Genomic DNA, 20112 nt, shown 5'->3' with positions numbered 1-20112 from the left:
TTTACCAGGCAACAAAAAAGTTTATTGTGTGTATTGTCTGCATGCTTGTTTTGGAATCCACATAGATTACATAAGCATATATATATCTATTTAGCATAACTTTAATAGACCAGCTCTGGTCTTCAGTCAATGTTTCATCATACAAAGCACACCCAAGTCGACACAACTTTCAGTCAAAAGTTGTCCCCTGAAGCCAGTCACCAACACTGCATCATTAAGGATCCTCAATAGGATAGACCAAGACCGGAACTCCAACCAACCCCCACATCGATAGAAAAGCAAGTTGTGGAGAAAGATAGTAGATGGATAAGCATCTTTCAGAAAAGAAAAGAAAAAAAAAGCATCCTAATCAATTAAACACAATATTAGTAAGGATCTTAAAGAAGAAACAGACTTACTGTACAGGCAAGAACTGTACAAGCAGAGATTCCCAGCTGTCTGATAATACCCAATCAATCAGAACCCCAGCAACTGCATAAAAGACCCATCCCCCCTACCAACATTGAGTCAAAGATGGTTAAATAGTGAGTCCAACTTTTGAGGCAGAATATGTGGTTTGACAACAAGCCCCATAGCATATCAACTAGTCATCCAACTCAACAAGCTGTGCCCGCCTCTCAGCCGCTTGCTTCCTGATAAAGATGCCCCACCTTAACGCTGCCTTGAGCTTGAGCCATCCTACAACAGCTTTGCCTGATGAACGTGAGCGATCCTCATCAAAACCCAAGTTCGGCGTTGGGGATGGTATGTATGACGGATAAGAGTATCCTTCCTCTGATATATTAATGGCAGTTTGGCCACCCATGCTGAAGATACGAAGTAGATGTTGCATGTCTTCATTCTCAAGCATTTCATGACTTCTCATGCGGATCTCTTCCTCTGAGAAGAATCCATCAACTCCCCCATTTTCTCGGCTATGGGACCAATCATCATAAGAAGATACATTTGATGCTTGGATGGATGGACCCACATTCTGGAATCCTGGTGTTGATGATTGTGGTGGCCCCAGGGCCAACCCTACAATGTTTTCATTTCTTGGGAATTGTGTTTGGTGTGAAGTGCTAATCATCTGGTTCTGTGGGGCAAATGAATTGCCATCAAATTGCACATGGGAATTGGAATTTACTTGTGACTGTGCTGGATATCTAGTTGCCAGATTATCATTATATCCTGAAACTGAAGAGCAAATACTAGTCAGAATGATGTAAAATTCCATAAAAAACCTCTTACACAGTTCCAACAGGTGACTGGAGTGGCTGTGGAGAGGAAAAGGTAGAGGGGCAACAAGAGAGTACTATATGGAATTTCAAAAATAAATAACTAATCCAGCATAAAGAGAATACTGACATAATTTTATAAGAGGATGACAAGCATGAGAACAACGGATAAGTCTCTAGGTAGCAATTTTGTGCTAAAAATGCTGAAGCTTAGATATGTACCCCGTCTACTACAAAGACCCCAGATGGTTGAGACCAGCATTGTTGGGTAATGAACTTTATGGACTTAATCATACTAGAAACGTACATCAATCTTACTAAAACCAGAATGTGTTCATTTTCATCAGGAGAACAGGTAATTTCTGGTTATTTCAGAACAGTGAAATGGAGTTTGTTTATCAATTTTCAAGAATGGAAAATGATATTAGCACTGTGATTATGAATTTATGATATCATAATTTGCCACTTATTATAAAGTTCACTAAAGTATATTCTGCACAGCATTAATAATTCATAGTCCAAAAATAGCTTACCCCCAACATTCAGGCCTGAATCCATCGAAGGCTGCTCTGAAGGAACAGGCAGGCGAGGTACGGAGATCTGCTGATCAAATGAATTAGAATATTCTGGACCCATTGGAAGCTCAGATCTAGAAGAACTAGGCCTCTTGTTCTGCTTGTAGCTCAAAAGTGCTTTCCCATCATACTCTATTACATGCCCCCAGTTGTCATATGCCTTCTTCACCAAGGTATCAACATACACCTGCAAAGACAATGAATTTCCAGCTTCACAAAGGTTTCCTTTTATGCTCTTTGTTGTTAAATGGAAAGCAAATGTTCACTCTATTTCTGCTATGTACTTGAACATGCAATCATGGTGCAACTGCACACCATAAATTAGATTGAAATATAACATGCATTCCAAGCTCAGAAATTCCATTCCTAGGCCCATCTTGTGGATTGTTGGTCTTTTGACTCTTTTCTGGAGGTGATGCTAAAATGTGGGCTTGGATGTCGGTGGAGAAAATGGATTCTAGGCTATAACAAACTTGTAATTATTCTATTATGATTAATAGTGTAGTAAAGGACTTCTTTCCAACTAAAAGGGACTAAGGCAAGGGACCTTCTCTCTCCTTTCCTCTTTACAATCATTGCAGATGTTTTCAGTAGACTAATATCGAGGGCAGATAGGTTTCATTTGATTAGGTGATGGAGGATTGGAAGGGAGAGGATAGTGGTGAGGCATTTGCGGTTTGCTGATAATATCATCCTATTTTGTGGAGATAAAGGATAAGGGAAGGGAATTAGGAACTTGAGTTTGTTGGTTCAGATCTATGAGAAGAACTCAAACCTGAGAACAAACCTAGACAAGAGTTGCTTAGCCAGAAACACTGTAGAGGAAGAAGTGGTATAAAGGTATGGAGCCATACTCAGAATATCCATATCTTTCAAGCCCATCAAACCCTAGGGTTGCCTCTAGGTGGTAACCTTGTGATAGAATCTCTACGAAATTGTCAGCCTAAATAAGTTATATCTCCTTGGGTGGTAAAATAACCTTGATTAATTCCACTCTAACCCACCTTCATATACTTCTCTGGTTTTAGGATGCTGATGTTGGTGGTCAAAATATTGGAGAAAATCATTTGTGATTTCATGTGGGACCCAGAGGAACCTATGAGGGACCATTTAATGAAATGGGAGGTGATCTAAAAGGGTAGGAGTCAAGGGGAACTAGGATAAGAAGACTTAAGGTAAGGAAATTAACCCTACTAGGGAAATAGTTGTGGAGGTTTCTTCTTCAGGTTAACAAGTTGTGGCATAAAGTGGTGACAAGCATTCATGGAGTGTTAATGCAGGCCTAGCTAATAGAATTGCTTTAGCCTCCCCCTTCGAAAGATATCTTCACTCTCTCACCTATCTTAGTATATTCTATCATGTCATCCAATATGATATTTGTGCTATGGACAAGGTTAAATTTTGGGAGGATCTCTGCTTACGGGATTCTCCTCAAAAAGTGTTTTCCAAAAATTTTTGCTTTTTCTTCATTTAAGGCCAAACCTATTCAGTGATTTAAAAGGTGCGCCTTAGGCGCATTTTAGGGTAGGCGCCTCACTCAGGCCCTAGGCGCAGCCCTTTCAAAAGGCGCATGCCTGGTGCACCTTGCGCCTCAACCCAGGCGCGCGCCTTCTGAAAATTTGATGCTTTTTTTGGTAATGTTGTTCATTCATTCGTCCTAATAAAATATCTTTTTAAAAAGAAATTAAAACTACAAAATCATTATTTTTTGTGTGAAAACTAAGAATTTAAGACCCTAACATGGACTTGTTTGGGCTTGCCTCGAGGGGCATGGCACAAAGGCGGTTCATAGAATCAAGAATGTAATATGTCACATTAGCTACTTTAAGTAATGTAATTAAGAAAAACAAGAGATTGTGGGTTTTATATGCTTGATTTTTTTTTTTTTTTGCGCCTTGCTTAAAAAGGCGCACGCCTCACCTTATGCCTCAGGCGCAAATTGACCCCTATGCCTTTTTTGTGCCTTGCACTTTTAAAACACTGAACCTATTTCTAAGTTGCAATCTCTTCCTCTAATGGCCTTGCTTGGGATTTTGGATTCAATAGGGGTATTAGGGACTTGAAACAACCCATGTTCTTAATTTGTTGACTGTTCCAATGGGTGCTTTCTTGGACCCTTCTGTTTTGGACCAAAGAATTTGGACAATCAATTATTTGGGGTATTTTTCCTGTTCATCCTTCGTTCAAGCTCTATCAGTCCCTGATGATGTTCTAGTCTTTTCCAGTAAAATAAATTTGGTGCAATTCAGTGCCACCTAAGACCAGGCATTGTGTTGGGAGATGCATCATGGAAAAATTAACACTTGCAATGTGCTTCAAGAGAGAATACCAACTTGGTGCTTATCCCCAATTCCACAAGTCAGCATATGTTCTTTTTATGTTATGCAAGTGGAGAAACTTCTCACCACTTACTAATCTCCTATTCTTTTACTACTGGTGGTGGGGAATGGTTCTTCTCACTTTTTGTCTGTAGGTGGACTCTCACACATGCTTGATCAACATGAACTTTGTTACATCTCCAAGGAAAAAAGGAAAACTAATGTGGAGGTGCACCAGGGCAGCAGTTATATGGAAACTTTGGAAAGAGAGGAATGCCAAAATTTCACAGAAAGGAGCATGGCAAAGAAGCACATACATAAAGTATCACAATCAAGGTAGTGGCGTAGTGCAATAGGTGAAGACATTGAATATGTTGGATGATTTCTCTATGGATAACATAACTAGATCATGGAGTTGGATTGTGTACTCATCCACAATGAGAGATGTAATTATTGATTAATGGAATCCTCCCAATCCCAATTAAGTTAAGCTGCATTTTGATGGATGCAGCTTGGGAAATCCAAGATCGCTAGGCATTTGTGGGGTAAAGAGAGATCAACAAGGTACTATACTAGTAGTCTACTCAGGCCCACTAGGAGTTGGTGACTAACAAGGCTCAAAATTTCGCTACAATATGGGCATATTATATCGTATCATTGAGCCACAGGAACACTTAGTTTTAGGGAATTTGATGTTTCTATGTTTTCAGACGTTAAATACACTTCTAATTATCCCCCCCCCCCTGTAAAAATCTGAAACAGAAAGAAAATAAAAAAAAAGAGTTAGTGTATCAGTCACCCAAAAAGCACGACTAACCTATTCATGCATATTGGGTGTATACTTTGAGACTTGGTGACTAAACATGGGTAGAATTTTTGACTTTATGACAAGGTCTCAGGCTGGTTCAATTGCTTAACCTACCAGCAGTAGTGGTAGAAGGTGACTCCAAGGCAGTGGTGATATGGCTGCAGAACATGAAAGAATGGCAGTACCAACACATGATGCTAAAAATAAGACAAATGGCAAGAGATTATGATAAATTGTTTGTTGGGTTCCTAGGTCTGCAAATAGCTTGGCTGACACATAGGCCAAGGGGTGAATAGGGATGAACTATTAGCTCCAATAAGCTATCACAAAGCTGCAATTTATCTCACAAGTCAGGCATTCCTATAAGACTCTCAGCCCACCTAGTTCCCATTGAACCTACCAAATGAGATAACCTCGTGCTTCTTTGCTCATCTCAATAATATAGTCTCACCAAAAACTCCAGTCCCAGAAAATTGGGCTGAAGCCTCCTTTATGCTAAGAGAGTATTGAATAAGGGATAGAAACTAGAGAATGGTAGCAATAGATTTGGGAATTTGAAGAAACAGTAAGGCAGCAAGGTTAGGTTTATGCTTAAGGAATAAGACAGATATCAGAATCTAATTCAAATTGTATGGGATTGATGTACTGTAGTCTGGAAAAATTAGGAACAGAAGTGTTCTTTACTCAAATTAGGTGGATATAAGCATTTATATAGATGCAAATCCTGTATTTTTTTCTTTTTTGGGTAGACATAAATCCTGGTTGAGATCATACGCATATACATTTTAACAGGGTTTATGGTCAAAAGTAGGGACTACATATACTCATTATGATTTGGATGTGACAACCTAAGCATGATCACAAAAGTAGCAACAGCTTGAGAAATTAGGAAAAAACATAGTAGAAATCTACAGATTTAAAGAATCGTGACTGAAGTACAGAGTTGTAGTTGAAATTGGATGGGGTTTCTCTGTTGAAACTACCATGTGGACAAATCAGCAAAATAAGTATTCTTTACTCAAGTTGGATAGTTCAGAGAAGCTTGCCAAGTAGTATCAGTCCAGCAGCCTTGACTTAGGTTAAAGAGGTCAAATTAACAGTTTATTGTTGAAGATACAAATATAAATAAATAAAGATATGTCATGTAAAAGAGTATATGATACTGGCCTTCTGACTATCAGAAAGAGAGTCAGCCGAGTAATATTGTCCACCAGCAATAAGCCCACTCAACTCATAGATGTTGTTAAAAACAACACCAACATTCTTTGTATCATCGGAATAGTAAACATAAAGCTTCCCACTCAGAACGCAGGTCTTAGCATGCTCTACAAGAACCTCCCACATCTTATTGGACATGCCACTTCCAAGGATCTACAACCACCAGATAGAAAAATCAGAGGAATACATGCAAAACATGGATTTCCTAATTCAACAATAGGATTCTAGGTCCTCACATTTCTCAGTCCTTGTTGGTCTCTAACCACAAACCGAAGAAAATCTTCCACCGTGTATATTCCAGACTTATTCAGCCTCTTATGGAATGATCCATCCTTGCCAATCTTCTCTAACCTCCAAACATCATCATTTAATGCAGGAGGATAGTGCTTCTTGTATACTGCAAAGAAAAGAAATTACAGATTATCAATACCCCATATACTATGGAAATCATATATCAACAATGAGAATTGAACATACATTCTCCTCGGTGATCCTTGACAGTAAAAGCATCTGTTTTTGCCTCACGAATACGGATACCCTCACAGAAGCCTGAGGCAACCTTTAGTCCAAGCCTGAACTTTCTGCTCCTTATCCAACTTGAGTTGTCAGTAAATGTAAGTTCTCCTAGGGTTCCTACACCTTCCTTTAGTGTTACTTGCAGATCCCCAGTAAGAAGGGGTCTCTTTCCTTCACGCTCTTTTACCACATGACTTTCAAAGTCTTCCTGAGTCCAGTCATCATCATCTTCATTATTGAAGTCACCTTCAAGCACAACAACATCAAGTTTTACTGAGGACTCTGACCCTGTTGTGACAACATGACCTGTGTTTGCATCAAGTAAGACAACATGGACTGCAGCACCCTGCTCTCCTTCAACTTTCCCTCCAGTAAAAAGGGGAAGGGACAGCCTAGACCGGAAGTGAAGCTGCAAATTTCTCCCATCAGGCCCCTCTATACGTTTTGGAGAAGACCTGCAATTTTTTAGAAGTATGAGGAGAAACCATCAATAATGACTTCACCAAAAGAATAACCATGGGAACAGAGTTATGGCCATGGAATGGATGAAGCACAACAATCACAATAACTCAAATGTATGGGTCGTATGGCTAAATACCAGTAGAACAATATAAGAAAAATATGTTTTGAAAGCCATATGAGGATTACACTTTGAGGACCACATTCAAGCTCAACCTTGAGGTTCATACATGAAAGCATGTCATTCATATTCTTATATGTCCTCTATGTGACATTTATTTATTTGTAGACTCCCATACAAAAATATACTCCAGTTGTGCATATTGGTACTTATCATTACAGTTTCATGTTTTTCTTAAAAAAAAAAGAAAAAATGGTACCTTGTGAGGCTTATGTTTTACATATAAACCCTCAAGGATCACGCTTCACACATCTTAAGGTCATGGACCTCCTGGTCCCTTGCCTAATGCATCTTAAACATTTGGATTTTTTATAGTAAGGTAAAATTTCATTAAAAGAAAAAAAAAATAATGTTACAATAAAATGTGAAAAGGTTTCATCTTCTAAAACAACAAAACATAAAATAAAGCATGCTTCAGCATCAATCATATATCTAAAGTAGACCAGATCTCAGAACCAAACAAAGATCTCAAATCATCAGAGTTGGGGTGTATCACCAGCCATTCCATCATATAAAAGCAAATATTCCTCCTCTGGTTACTCTGTTTCCGATTAAATATTATTCTATGCCTTACTTCATAATATCCTAACAAATTGCAAATTTAGGGGGTGTTTGACAACATGGTTGGTTTTTGTTTTTTAAAACAAAAACAAGAGCCATTTACAAGACTCTACCTTCTTTCCTACTTTGTGTCAGGTACGATGTCGTTGTCTGCTCTGGTAACTTGGTTAAATTTTGGGAACATGTTTGGGTGGGGGACTCTACTTTGAAAAATCGATTTCCTTCCCTTTTTGCCCTCTCAAGATACAAGGATAAACCTGTTTCCACATTCCTTGTTCCTTCTAGTTCTGTTATGGTTTTGACTGGGATTTGGAATTTAGAATGGGAACAAGGGATTTGGAACTTAATATTGTACTAAACTTGCTACATTTACTTGAGAGGGTTTTCTTGGATTCGTCCAAACCTGATTGTCGTATTTGGACTCAAGCACCCACCAATACCTTTCCTGGTGCTTCTTTTTTCAAGGTCAAGTGCAGGGCTGGTTTTCCCTGTGAAGAAGGCTTGGAATAGGCCTATCCCTCCCAGAATAGGAGCTTTTTGTTGGGAAGTGTTCCTGGAAAGAATAAATACATACGATTTGCTCCAAAGAAAAAGATCCAGTTGGTGCTTATCCCCACACTGGTGTGTTCTCTGTAAATCCAGTGGGGAGTCTTGCAATCACTTATTAATCTCCTGCCCCTTTGTATCTTCCATTTGGGATTGGTTTTTTTTCTTTATTTGGGTGTAAGTGGAACGCTCCACTAAATGTGCAAAGTTTGTTTGCTTCTACTTTTTTAGTTGGCCAAAGAAGAGGGGAAGATTGTTATGGAGATGCGTAAAAGTTGCATCAGTTTGGACTATTTGGGAGGAAAAGAAGGCAAAGATATTTTCAGAAAAGGAAAGAAGAGGCCATTGTTGAGACCATCACTGTCAGGGCAGTTCAATGGACAAAATACTCGGGAGTTATTTGATGATTTTTCAGCAGGTGACATTATGAGAAAGTGGAAGGAGGTGGCTTGCTCATATAGAAATAAGCTCGTTATTAACCCTGGCCGGTACTTGGTCCCCACCAACTCACAGCTTCATTAAGCTGAACTCTGATGGGAGAACTGCAGGCAACCTAGGTCCCTCAGGTATTGGTGGTTTCTTCAGGAATGAGGTGTGCAACATCATTGGTTTTTTTTTTTTTTTTGTAAAAGGTAAGGTAAATTTATTGACTGAAATCAGAACCATACAAAGAAGCTCCCAGGAAGGAGCAAATGCTGAGAACAGCCTCTCAGCTTACATTACAACTCAAATATACTAATAGACCTTAACTGAGACCCCAAGACCCTAGGATGGATGCCTTTCACGCCTGCAGTCCAAGACACTAATTTTCCCACTGCACAAGACACCAGACAGTCCACCTCCTTTTCTTTGTTTTGAAAGATTCTTCTGTTTCTCTCCGCCCATATGGAACTGATTACAGCTGCAGGGATAGCCCACCACACACTTCTAGCCAGTTTTGACAGACCTAACATATCCCGGCTCCTTAGCAGATCTGATACCTGTTTTGGCATGACCCAGGAAATACCTTCAGAAGAGAGAAAATGGTTCCAAATTCCTGTCACGAAAGGGCAATGGATGAAGAGATGATTGTTGTCCTCCTCTGCTTGACCACACAGTTCACAAAACATGTTTTGAATCAGAATTCCTCTTTTTGCCAAATTCTGTTTAGTTAGGTTTTTATCCAACACTACCACCCACAGCAGTGCATTCACTTTGAGAGGAGGAATCTGAGTCCGGATTCTAGCAGAAGGAAAATTTTCAATTCCTCCACCAGCTAGTCTTCTGGCAAAAGAATTTACAGTGAAAATTCCATCTGCATTCCACTTCCAGATCCAAGAGTCTTCTTCCAAGGGGTTCAAGATCTGACTAGAAAGCAATTCTAACAGATTCACCACTTGGTCCACTTCCCAATCTTGAAAAGGTCTTCTGACTAGAAAGCAACATCATTGGTTTATTCTCAAGGCCATTTGGTGTTGGGGATTCATTGAGGGCTGAGATGTTGGCTTTGATGGAAGGAGTGCAAAGAGAAAAGGAGATGAACATCAACAAGTTGATTATCGAAGGAGATTCAAAACTAGTGGTGGGTTGGCTACAAAAGGAAGAAGCCGGATTATGGAGTTATAGTAATGAAAGGAAGAAAGTTAAATGGTTAACATGAGGCATGGATGTGAGATTCAATTGGGTCAAAAGAACAGCTAATGGTTTTGCCGGTGTCTTGGCAAAATAAGGGGTGGGAAGAAATCAGTTATTTTGGGCTCAATTGTAACTTCTTCATTAAATTTGGGGAGAGTTAAGAGATTTTATCTCTCCCTCTTTGTATTCTATTTTCTGGTTACTGATAAAAAAAAAACTATTTTCTGGTTTAATGAAATCTGAAGTTATTAATCCAAAAAAGTGCCACATCAGAAAAAAAACAATATAATTTTGCTGATGTGGCAGTTGTTTTTGTTTTCAAAAACAAAAACCAATTATGTTGTCAAACCACGCCCTTAATCATGCTCCACATTATTTTCCTGCTAGTTCACTACTATGATCCTCTAAAGGGAATTTTCTCCAACTAAACACAGAAGATAAAATAGTTATTGGCTGCCTAATAATTAGAAGGAAGTTGCATAACCGACCAAGAAGTCTGAAAATGGAGTGCTAATAAGCTATTCCCTTGCTTTCTCCTTAAGCCAATTTATCATCATTAATTGGTAAAATAGTTCAGGTCTGGGGCTACACCTGTAGACTGGTTTCTGCCCCATAGCTTTCCATCTGTTGGAGATTCATTAGATAGGACCCATTATTCGATGGGTCCTATCATGGTTATTAACTGAGAAAAAATGAGGTTTGAACATAATTGTGAGACTGTGTTTGTACTGCATATATTTGAATGACAAGGAAAGTTCTAACATAACCATCTGGATAGTTGTCAGAGCAAGGCATAAATCAGATGGATAAAATTCATGTCATCATGATGATTTTTTATATAGACACTCTCCAAGATGGACCTATCTAATGATGAGCCCTGATCCTCTGTGAAGTGTAAATACAACAGATGGCAAGTTATGGAGCAACTTCCAATGAATACAAATTATGGACCCAGACAGCAACTAGACATCCTGATCCTCCATTTGGACCACTTATAGAATGCCATTGCTAAACAGCTTAAAGCATCTAATTTAGTAATAAGACCTTTAATAGCACTCCTCTATAGAAAATTTCACTTTTTGTTCAGTACATTGGTTGCAGACTTGCAGTCATAATATTCAAACTTCATAAATAGGAGTTTACAAAAGTATGGCCGTAACATTGTTGAGATTTTAACTGTAATAATGCTGTTTTTAATATGAAACACCATTACACTTCTGTTACAAGATATTATAATGGAAATTTAACAAACAATCAATTAATGGTCCCTGTCCCATCATCCTTTATCTTATGCCTATCCTTTTTGTGTGCATGTGTGTGTATGTGTATTTATGTGTGTAGGCGGAAGAGGTATTTTGAAAAGTGTTAGAATATAAAAGGCAGCCCAGTGCACGAGGCTCCCGCCAATGTGGGGTTTGGGAAGGGATAGATGTATGCAACTCCTGAACATACAGAGGGCTGTTTCCAAAGGCAAAGCAACCTCCACTAAAATTATGTATTTCTCGAGAGATTATCTATCAGGGGAGCCGCATACCTTCCATTAAGTCTTGCTGGGCCCAACTTTGCCAAAGCACGCTCCACTTCTTCACTGACCTATTTAGCATTAAATTTGATAAAACCCAATAAGAAACAAAAAAAAAATGATGTACAAAATTGGGGCATCAAAAAAAAGAATCAATAAAAAAGAAATACTTCTACCTATCAAGAAAAAATAAAATAAAATAAAAAAGTAATAATAAAGACTTGTTTATGATCTAAGGCCAACTGGATATTCCAGAATGAATATGATAATTAACATGTCCATATATTGCTCCTAGTCAACAATACCACACTTGAGCTCAAAAATCCCAGGATGGCAAAAATTGAAGTGGTGAGGGGAGCAGCTGAGCAAATCCAGTGTTCTAAAAGGTGCAGCACAGGCAAGGTGCTTTTGATATGTCTGCCTCACTTGAACCCAGGCAGAGGCTGTTTCAAAAGGTTGTCTCCTGGTGTGACTATATACTTAATTTTTTGGTAATTTTATGGGAGTTGCCAAGGCACAGGCACCTAGGCAAGAAAACACCCATGAATTTGCTATATGATGCACAGGAATTAGTCTTGGTAAGAGACACATCCCCTTTCTCACCATTTCACTGTTGCATAACTTGGATATCAGAGAAAAAGTTGTGCACAAGACAAGTCTCAACTGATTGCACCACCACAAAGGCAACAACGTTTACATCAGAACAACAGGATAAATATCATTTTTACGATTAACAAAAGTAACAGTACATTCATGCATTGATAATAAAGCTGCTTGCTTTAAATTTTCGAGTTTCCCAAAAAAATCCAGCATGATGCACCAGAAGAACTTGATATATAAAAATTCATATCAAGAAACGTTTCATGATTAAGCTCCTTTTAAATACAGGATTGTCTACCTAGATGCCCAAATCCCTATCACCAAATAGTATTCGATATACAATTACAAGATTACAACAGTAAAAATCACCTCTGAGCTTAATTTTAGGTTAAAATTAACTCCAGCAGTGGTAGATGGAAAGAAGAAATAAAAAGATTTATCAATGAGATTCATAAGTCATACCAATTTGTATTTGGTCATCCAACAATGCAACCATCAAATCCATACATTTTTTGGGTAATAAAATAAAATTTATTATTAAAAAAGATCACAAGCAAGGTGACCAGAAGTCGCCTGAGAGAGAAGATAAGAAACTCTCATAAACTCCCCAAACAAACTCCAATTCAACCAAGATCAAAACAATATGAAGAAAATAGACTAAACAAGCCACAGACTCTTTAACCAACAAAACAAACAATAAAGATGACCAAACCAGGCCATCAAACCCAAACAACCAAAACCAACCACAAGAAATTCCAAAGAGGATAACAGTTAAAAAAAAAAAAAAAACCAAAGACCTCTCTACTTCTTAAGAGCTTTCTTTGATTTCATCGCCTTTTTATTCAAACTGATCCCAAATAAGCCCCCTTTTAATCCAGCAAATACTTTTGAAACCAACACATTTTGATGTTTTCTCCAATCTTCTCACCGCAAGAGAGTTCCTCCTTTCTTTCTTCAACTCCTTTGGCATATCATTAATCCTCTCCAGCTCCATCACTGAATTCCTTTCAAAAATATGGTCACTAACCAACACACCACCTTCTTCATTGACAATACCTGTCCCGAAAAATTCATATAACCATGATTATTATCTTCATTTCTTGAAAATTTTTCTTCTGAGGCTTCATTGGCATTATTATTTAATATTGGCATCTTAAATCTCTATTCCGATTCTTTAAAAGATTTTCTTGTAAACTCCTCTCCTTCTATGAAACCAGTGTTTTAAAAGCGCAAGGGGCATTGTGTCTGAAGTGCAAGGCACAAGGCAAGGCACAATATGAAAAAAAAATGTTAAAAAATCAAAAAAATAAAAAAAAAATATTAAGCATAATATTGATTAAAGTTATTAAACATATAAACTTAAATTTTAAAATAAAAGTTTTAAGAAAACATATTAGCTCAAATTAAAACATATAAACATAACATGTAAAATATATTTAAAATGAAAATTTAAAAATCAAATCAAATATATAAAACATATTCAAGCATGTAAAACTCTCAATCTCTTTATTCTTTCCCTAATTGCATTACTTAAAATAGCTAAGGTAATGTTATGTTAAACATTATGCGTTCCTGATTCTGCGAGCCACCTTTGTACCAAGCCCCTTGAGGCAAGCCCAAACAAGTCCATGTTAGGATCTTAAATTCTTAATCCCTACAAAAAAAAAAGAGATTTTATAATTTTAATTGTCTTTTAAAAATATCTTTTATTAGGATGAATGACTGAGCAACATTAGCAAAACCTAACAATTAAAGTTTGAACATTAGCAATTTAAGATCTAATCATTATCAACATCTTCATCATCATCTGACTATCCTTGCTCTGATACCATCTTGTTTTTCTAGTTCAAGAACAATTTAATCTTCCTTAAAATATCTTCAAGAATCTCCAAAAGCCAAAAACAGAATAAAGCTGTAGCAATTTAACCAAGAAAGAGATGGCAGAAAGAAGAGAAGAGAAGAGAAAAGTGTAGGGGAGAAAAAATGAACTGATCTAGGTGGGCACCCTTTCATTTATATAAATATCTCATTACATAAACACTCTAGACTGAAAATCAAAAAAATACTCCTTCCACCATAACCAATGAATAAAACAAAGAATAATAATAAAATTAAAGGATAATTAAGACTATCAACAAGCACGTTTTCTGAACAAGCTCCCACAAAGACAAAAGGGACCAACACACTAGAATCAATAATAACAAAAAAAGACATCACCAAACAAATTTCATTCAAGGTCACAATTATTGGCTGCCTTCACTAGAAACAAAGCACATTTGTTTCACAAACAAGTACATTCCAAAGAAAGAAAAAAACTAGGCTGGAGGCAATATAGGACTACAGAAATTTCTTCAGAATTTCAAATACCATATAATCAAGTTAAATAAGCTTCTACATCTCCAAACAGGCATTATGGATCAAAAGCTTCAAGCTAGATACATAAAACCTTCTCCAATCATGCATATAAATCAAAAACATGAGAACTGTATTTTTTTCTGATTTCTCTGTAAAAGAGGAAATCAAGCCCATGCCTTAGATATTGTATCAAAACCCATCAATCAAGCCTTACTGGAATCTAGAGTCTTCATCCCAAGGGTTTATGCTGTCCACATGGCATGCTGACATCATTCAACACTGTGTTTATGCCATCATATCTCTGCTAGGTCTGTAATCTCCCCAAGTCTTCTTGAGATTTGGCAGGTGTTTCTCCAATGCCAACTTTTGAATCAATAATCTAATATGGAGATAAAACAGAGAGAGAAAAAAAGGAGAGAGAAAAGAAGAGAATAGAGAGAAATCTTGAGTAGAAAGGATGGACTGTAAACTAGAATGGCTCTGTCAACTAGGAAGCCCCCTTTTATATTAAGGAATATAAAATGACAAGTATGCCCTTATTAGGCAATAATACAAATAATCACTTCACACATCTCCTTACCGGGGACAAAACTAGCCTTGTGCATTTTAATTGGAGCTTATACTGTGGTACAGTCAACAGATGTATCACAGAGAATTGCAATGCTCTGTTTCCACATCAAAATGTGATCAATAACATAGCCCCATGCATCTAAAAAGCCTTTCATTATTCTAGCAGTTCTCATTGGTGAGATTAAATATTCATGCATAGCACGTATTAACTACTAATATAATAGGTAATCGACAGCCATGATAAATTGAAATTTTCAGGATGACCCATAGGATTTCAATCAATATTATTCACACCAACTTTGTTAGGATTAAAAAACAAGAAAAAATAAAAAGAAAAACCAAGTTCAACATTCAAGTGAAATAACATGCATCAACAATTGTAATTGCAAATCATAAAAAAATACTAGAGAATCTTCAGTTGAGCATGTGACATATGTAAATATACAATAGAATACAGCTTGATACAATGGTAAAATCTCAAACGAAGAAGCACTAGACTGCTGGTTCAAGTTTGAGAGCAGCCACTTTGTGCAAAAAAAAAATGTCATAGGTCTACATCCAATCCATTCCTCCCAACACCCTAGACAGCTGGGACCAACATTGGGTAATGGCCCTTTAACCACAAGGACCAAAGAAAATAATTTTTTCCGAGTGTAGCAGACCCCATATAGTTGGCACAAGGTTTAGATGATGATGATATCAGTAGAACAGATCAGGTATTAAAATAAAATCATCCCAAATATCTAATATAAAGAAAATAAAAGTGCTAGTATAAGTTCATTTTTCTTACAACTCTACGGAGAATAGGCTCCAAAGATGAACAAAGTTTCTGCAAGCTATCAACCTTGAGAGCTTCAACAATGACACTGCATGCCAATAATATGTCAAAATAGAAAGGGTTTCGACCTCAAAATGTATAATTTTCATTCATGCAAGATGCAGTAAAATTTCCAGCTAGACAGGAATGCACAAAGGAAAAGGAAAAGAGAGCACAATTTCTTCTTAGATTTTAAGTTAGTCTAAATAAAATGTCCCAAAAAAAAAAGAACAGCATGAAACAACACCACAAGAAACTAGCCAACTTGATTGAGAAGCAGATAAAGGACTCTAATGAGGAATCTATGTTAAACTTGGTTGATTCCATTTTTCCTTTTTACTCTCAATCAGATATTTCTATGTATTAAAGAGTCATTTTGCTCAGTGTATCCATATGCTACAATTTTATAGTGTAACTAAACAACAACTCAGAACACAAGAAGCAAGGAAGGATCCGAGGCCCCCATAAGTGGTAGTGCTGCAAACAGTACCCATTTGTTTGTCCAAATTCAAAGTTGAATTTAATCAAGTTAAGGGTGATTTGAATTCGGTCCACTTATAATTGGATAGATTATGAATCTATCAAATATCAGACTCAATATGATCCAGTTTGATTTAATTAAATATATATTATGCTTATACATTCTTTGAATTTATATTGTATTTCAGTAAAGTTGGTTTCAATATTGTCTTTTTACTAAGGATTCATAGGTTCAAGTCTCAAAAAGTTATTTTCAATTTATGTTGTTCATGAAGTTATTTTTTATAGACAGTGCTAGAAACTAATCCTTAATGGAGTCTGCGTAACCAACCATGAAAAGACCACCATAATCTGTCCCTTGCGGGTTCCCGAATCCTGAATACACCTCCAATACCTCAAGGCCCAGGGTTGCTCATAGAGCATCCATCAAAGTTCATCTTGATGGATCCATGTGCTGGAGAATGCCAAGAGGCCCAAGACTGAACCAAAATGTCCTTCCTGTTAGATGAAAAGATCATATAACTGGCAACCCCCTCACTAGCCACCTGTCCCTTGTTTTAAAATTAGGAATTTAGGACCCACCACTGAAGAGGCTCCACTAAAACATGGACAAGCAAAAAGGTCAGTTTAACCAAATGGAATATAAGCATATAATTTGGGTGCTTTTTGTAAAGATGCTTTTAACTTCAGGAGAAACTTTCCTCCAAGTATACCAATCAAGAAAAAGTTCAATTAAATGCAGTAAAATCAGAGGGTTAATCATCTTTGCGTCTTTTTTTTTTTTGATAGATAAAATCTCTGCGTCCTAAGTTTTGGCCCGGCTCATTTCCTTGGTAGGTCTCATCCAAAGGTGGAACACCATGCTCTATACATGGGGCAGTTGGTAAATTCGGGGGACCCAAACTGTAAACAGGTCCAGTTTCCCCAGACCCAAGAGTTAGCCGAACTATACAACATTCCAGCTAAGTTCGTCAACTTCTGACGACATAAACCTGGGCATATCTTACACATGACAAGAAACAGGCTGTGCATAAATGGAGGATGCCATTAAAGGAACACCAATATGTAATCAGAGTACCAGAACATTATGAGTTTCTTAGGAACCCCTAATTCATTGTTTAGATTTTTTGTTATCCCCAGAACCCCTTAATTCAAACGACCATTTAATGATTAATTATTAAACTAAAGGGAGCATAATTATTTGATTAAATTAGATTTTTCGCTCACTTTTAGATTGTAATAATAATTCCACTCAGAAATGGAAAATATCTCCGCAACAACTCATATGGTTCAACTAAAAACAATTATTAGTTCTTCGAGCTACGTTAGTTGCAACAGGAAGTTCTTAATTTTGCATTTTCTCTGCAAAACTAGTACTTTTCCCCAGACAAGAAAGAAACTTAACCAATTACAATTCCAAATGAGCTAAAACGATCCAGGCAAACCAGTAACAAGAGCCATGAACAGTCGAGCACACAAAAAGTAGAATGAATTACCTAGCAAGAGCCGGCCGCTTCTTCTCCGGTTGCCCTTCTTCACCCTCACTAGGGTCCAGCCCGCGTTTTTCCCTGTTCATAGTGTTCGATCTCTCCAAATACCTAGTTTGCCTCTGCATTTAACTCGACTTCCCAACAAAACTTCTAAATGAAACCCTTAAATCCACAGATCTGAAACCAAAACCAGTAAACCACTCCTTTACTGCGCAATCCACCAAAAATCAAACTCCCCACAAAGCCGCACACCAATCCTCCACAGCCGATCTAAAATTAATCATAGATTCAGCTCCGGATTTCACAAATTTCACTAGAATCCAAGTGCAAAAATACCCCCCTTTAAAATAGTAAAGGAAGAGAGAGAGAGGGGGGGAGAGGGAGAGATTGCAGAACCTGAAAAGAATGAGCTTGTAATCGAAAAATTTTCAGTGAAGGAGAGAATTCGTAGACGCAACCCCAGAAAATGTGAGTGGACGAGTCTGCGAGAGCAAAATGTCTCCGGTCTTTTCGTTCTTACACGAATCAGAGTTGGGTTTGACGGCTGAAGTAGCAGTAGATCTTTTGCTTTCTTCTCTTGGTCGTCGCTCAGGATCGTCGCGAGTCGCCGATCGCGAGATCTTCGCCGTCCGATTTGACGAACTGTACAACTTTTTAAGTGACTTGCCACGTCACTAGACTATCGCCTTGCTTTCAGGTTTTAATGATAAACCTTGTCCGGCTGTCCCAATTCCCAAAAGGCCTTGCCTGAGCCTAGCTACACGAGTCGTAAGGGCCACGGACCTGTTTCTTGTTGTCATATTAGAAATGGCAACGGGGTGGGTTCGGGGCGGGGATTCCCCGTTCCCGATTGATTCTAAAATTAATCTCCATCCTTGTTTCTGATTTCCCTTGGGATATAAGTTGTTTCTCAATCCTCGATCCTTAATAGAGATGAGTTTTCTATGAGACCCGAATCCTTAAATTTTTTAAATAACGGTATTTTTTAAAAAAATAAATTTATTTTAAATAAATCAAAATTTTAAAATATAAAAATATTTTAAATATGTTTTAATATATATAAATAATACAAATAATATCATATATAATAATATATATTTAATATATATATAATCGAGGTTAGGGAGGAACGGGGCGGGGACCTCAATCCCCACTCCCAACCCTAATCTTGATCAGGGATTCCTATTAATCCTCGTCCCCATCCCCACCTTGCCAAAGCAATCCCCATCCCCGATCCCATTGGGTCAGGGAAGTCGGGTCCCCGTCAGGGATGGGGAAAATTTTCATCCCTATGTCATATCATATTGTGAGTGAATCTAGGGATGTCAAGGTATCGGGTTTTTTTGTAAACCCAAAGGATATAATTATGATGCATTTTTTGTTCAAGGCAAACCAAAATCCAAAGAATCTCCAACCCAAATTTAACCTGATTAAACAAAGATGTGATAAATTCAACATGTTCCATATATAAATAATGTTTTCAAATCATTGTTGATTTAGTTGATTGAACCGCTCAAATTGTCACCCGATGTCAATTATGATCTGGCTTTACTACAAATCGAGAAAGAAAGATGAAAAAATTACTAAGTTGGTAAAAAACCATTGACCCAAGTGGTTGAACCATTGGCCCGATTAATGGATCATTAGCTGCAAATTACAATTTATATAAAAAAACTTTTAGGGGCCATAACTTTAAGCTCAATAGTCAAATAGGGTGGTTTTTTTTTTATTTGTAAGTACTTTTTCATGATCTATGCATTGCAAGGTTCCGAGGGCACTTTTACCTATTATTTTTTTCCAAGCTTCAAATCTTCATTTTAGTATAACAAATTTAAACCTAAATTAAGAAAAAAAAACATATTATATGTACATATATAATTATATAGGAGTCGATAGAAATAAGAGAAAAGATTGTCGCTCCCTTTAAAAACCTTAAAAATTCTTAAAACTTGAACTGCCCCCTTTAGAAATCACCAAGAACTCCAAAAAATCTAGAGCACTCGTTCCTAGGTCAAAATTAAAGAGTCCTAATACAATTAAGATTCTTCGGCATTCTCCAATTCTTCCTTATTTTGGTGATCAACCCAAGATCTACTACAAGGGGGTTTTATATCCACCAGAAAAATAAAAAAAATTGGGCACTTTTGAGGTCTTCGATCAACCCTTTAACTCATCACAGTGTTGGCTAATCTAGGGTTGCATGATGGGAGGCATAGGAAAACTCAAATCCTACTTTGGTACTAAGTAGAAATCTACAGAAACAAA

The 20112-nt window shown here is 37.3% G+C and overlaps 1 protein-coding gene across 2 annotated transcripts; it reads right to left on the bottom strand.

The window, feature by feature from the left end:
* On the bottom strand, positions 1-18466 carry LOC104599111 (calmodulin-binding protein 60 B-like). 2 transcript variants are annotated; one of them, XM_010261493.3, is made up of 9 exons: positions 18244-18466; positions 17854-18117; positions 15851-15926; positions 11548-11606; positions 6614-7107; positions 6373-6533; positions 6086-6289; positions 1751-1979; positions 1-1176 (listed from the first exon to the last, which is right to left on the bottom strand). In XM_010261493.3, the coding sequence occupies exons 2-9, from the start codon at positions 17970-17972 to the stop codon at positions 584-586; spliced, it is 1935 nt and encodes a 644-aa protein (XP_010259795.1). In that variant the 5' UTR covers positions 17973-18117; positions 18244-18466; the 3' UTR covers positions 1-583. The 2 variants fall into 2 exon arrangements, with proteins under 2 accessions (XP_010259795.1, XP_010259796.1); XM_010261494.3 differs by having other exon boundaries at positions 17854-18024.
* Between the last annotated feature and the right edge of the window lie 1646 nt (positions 18467-20112).

This window comes from Nelumbo nucifera, chromosome 2, assembly GCF_055504915.1.
Source record: "Nelumbo nucifera cultivar China Antique chromosome 2, China Antique-T2T, whole genome shotgun sequence".
Lineage (NCBI taxonomy): Eukaryota > Viridiplantae > Streptophyta > Magnoliopsida > Proteales > Nelumbonaceae > Nelumbo > Nelumbo nucifera.
This window is presented reverse-complemented; position numbering and strand designations above follow the sequence as displayed.

Coding starts and splice junctions, on each gene's coding strand:
- LOC104599111 (XM_010261493.3), bottom strand. CDS start 17,972: ATGCAGAGGCAAACTAGGTATTTGGAGAGATCGAACACTATGAACAGG. Junction 6,290..6,372: donor ACCAACAAGGACTGAGAAAT/GTGAGGACCTAG, acceptor TGGTGGTTGTAG/ATCCTTGGAAGTGGCATGTC. Junction 1,177..1,750: donor TTCAGGCCTGAATGTTGGGG/GTAAGCTATTTT, acceptor TTTGCTCTTCAG/TTTCAGGATATAATGATAAT.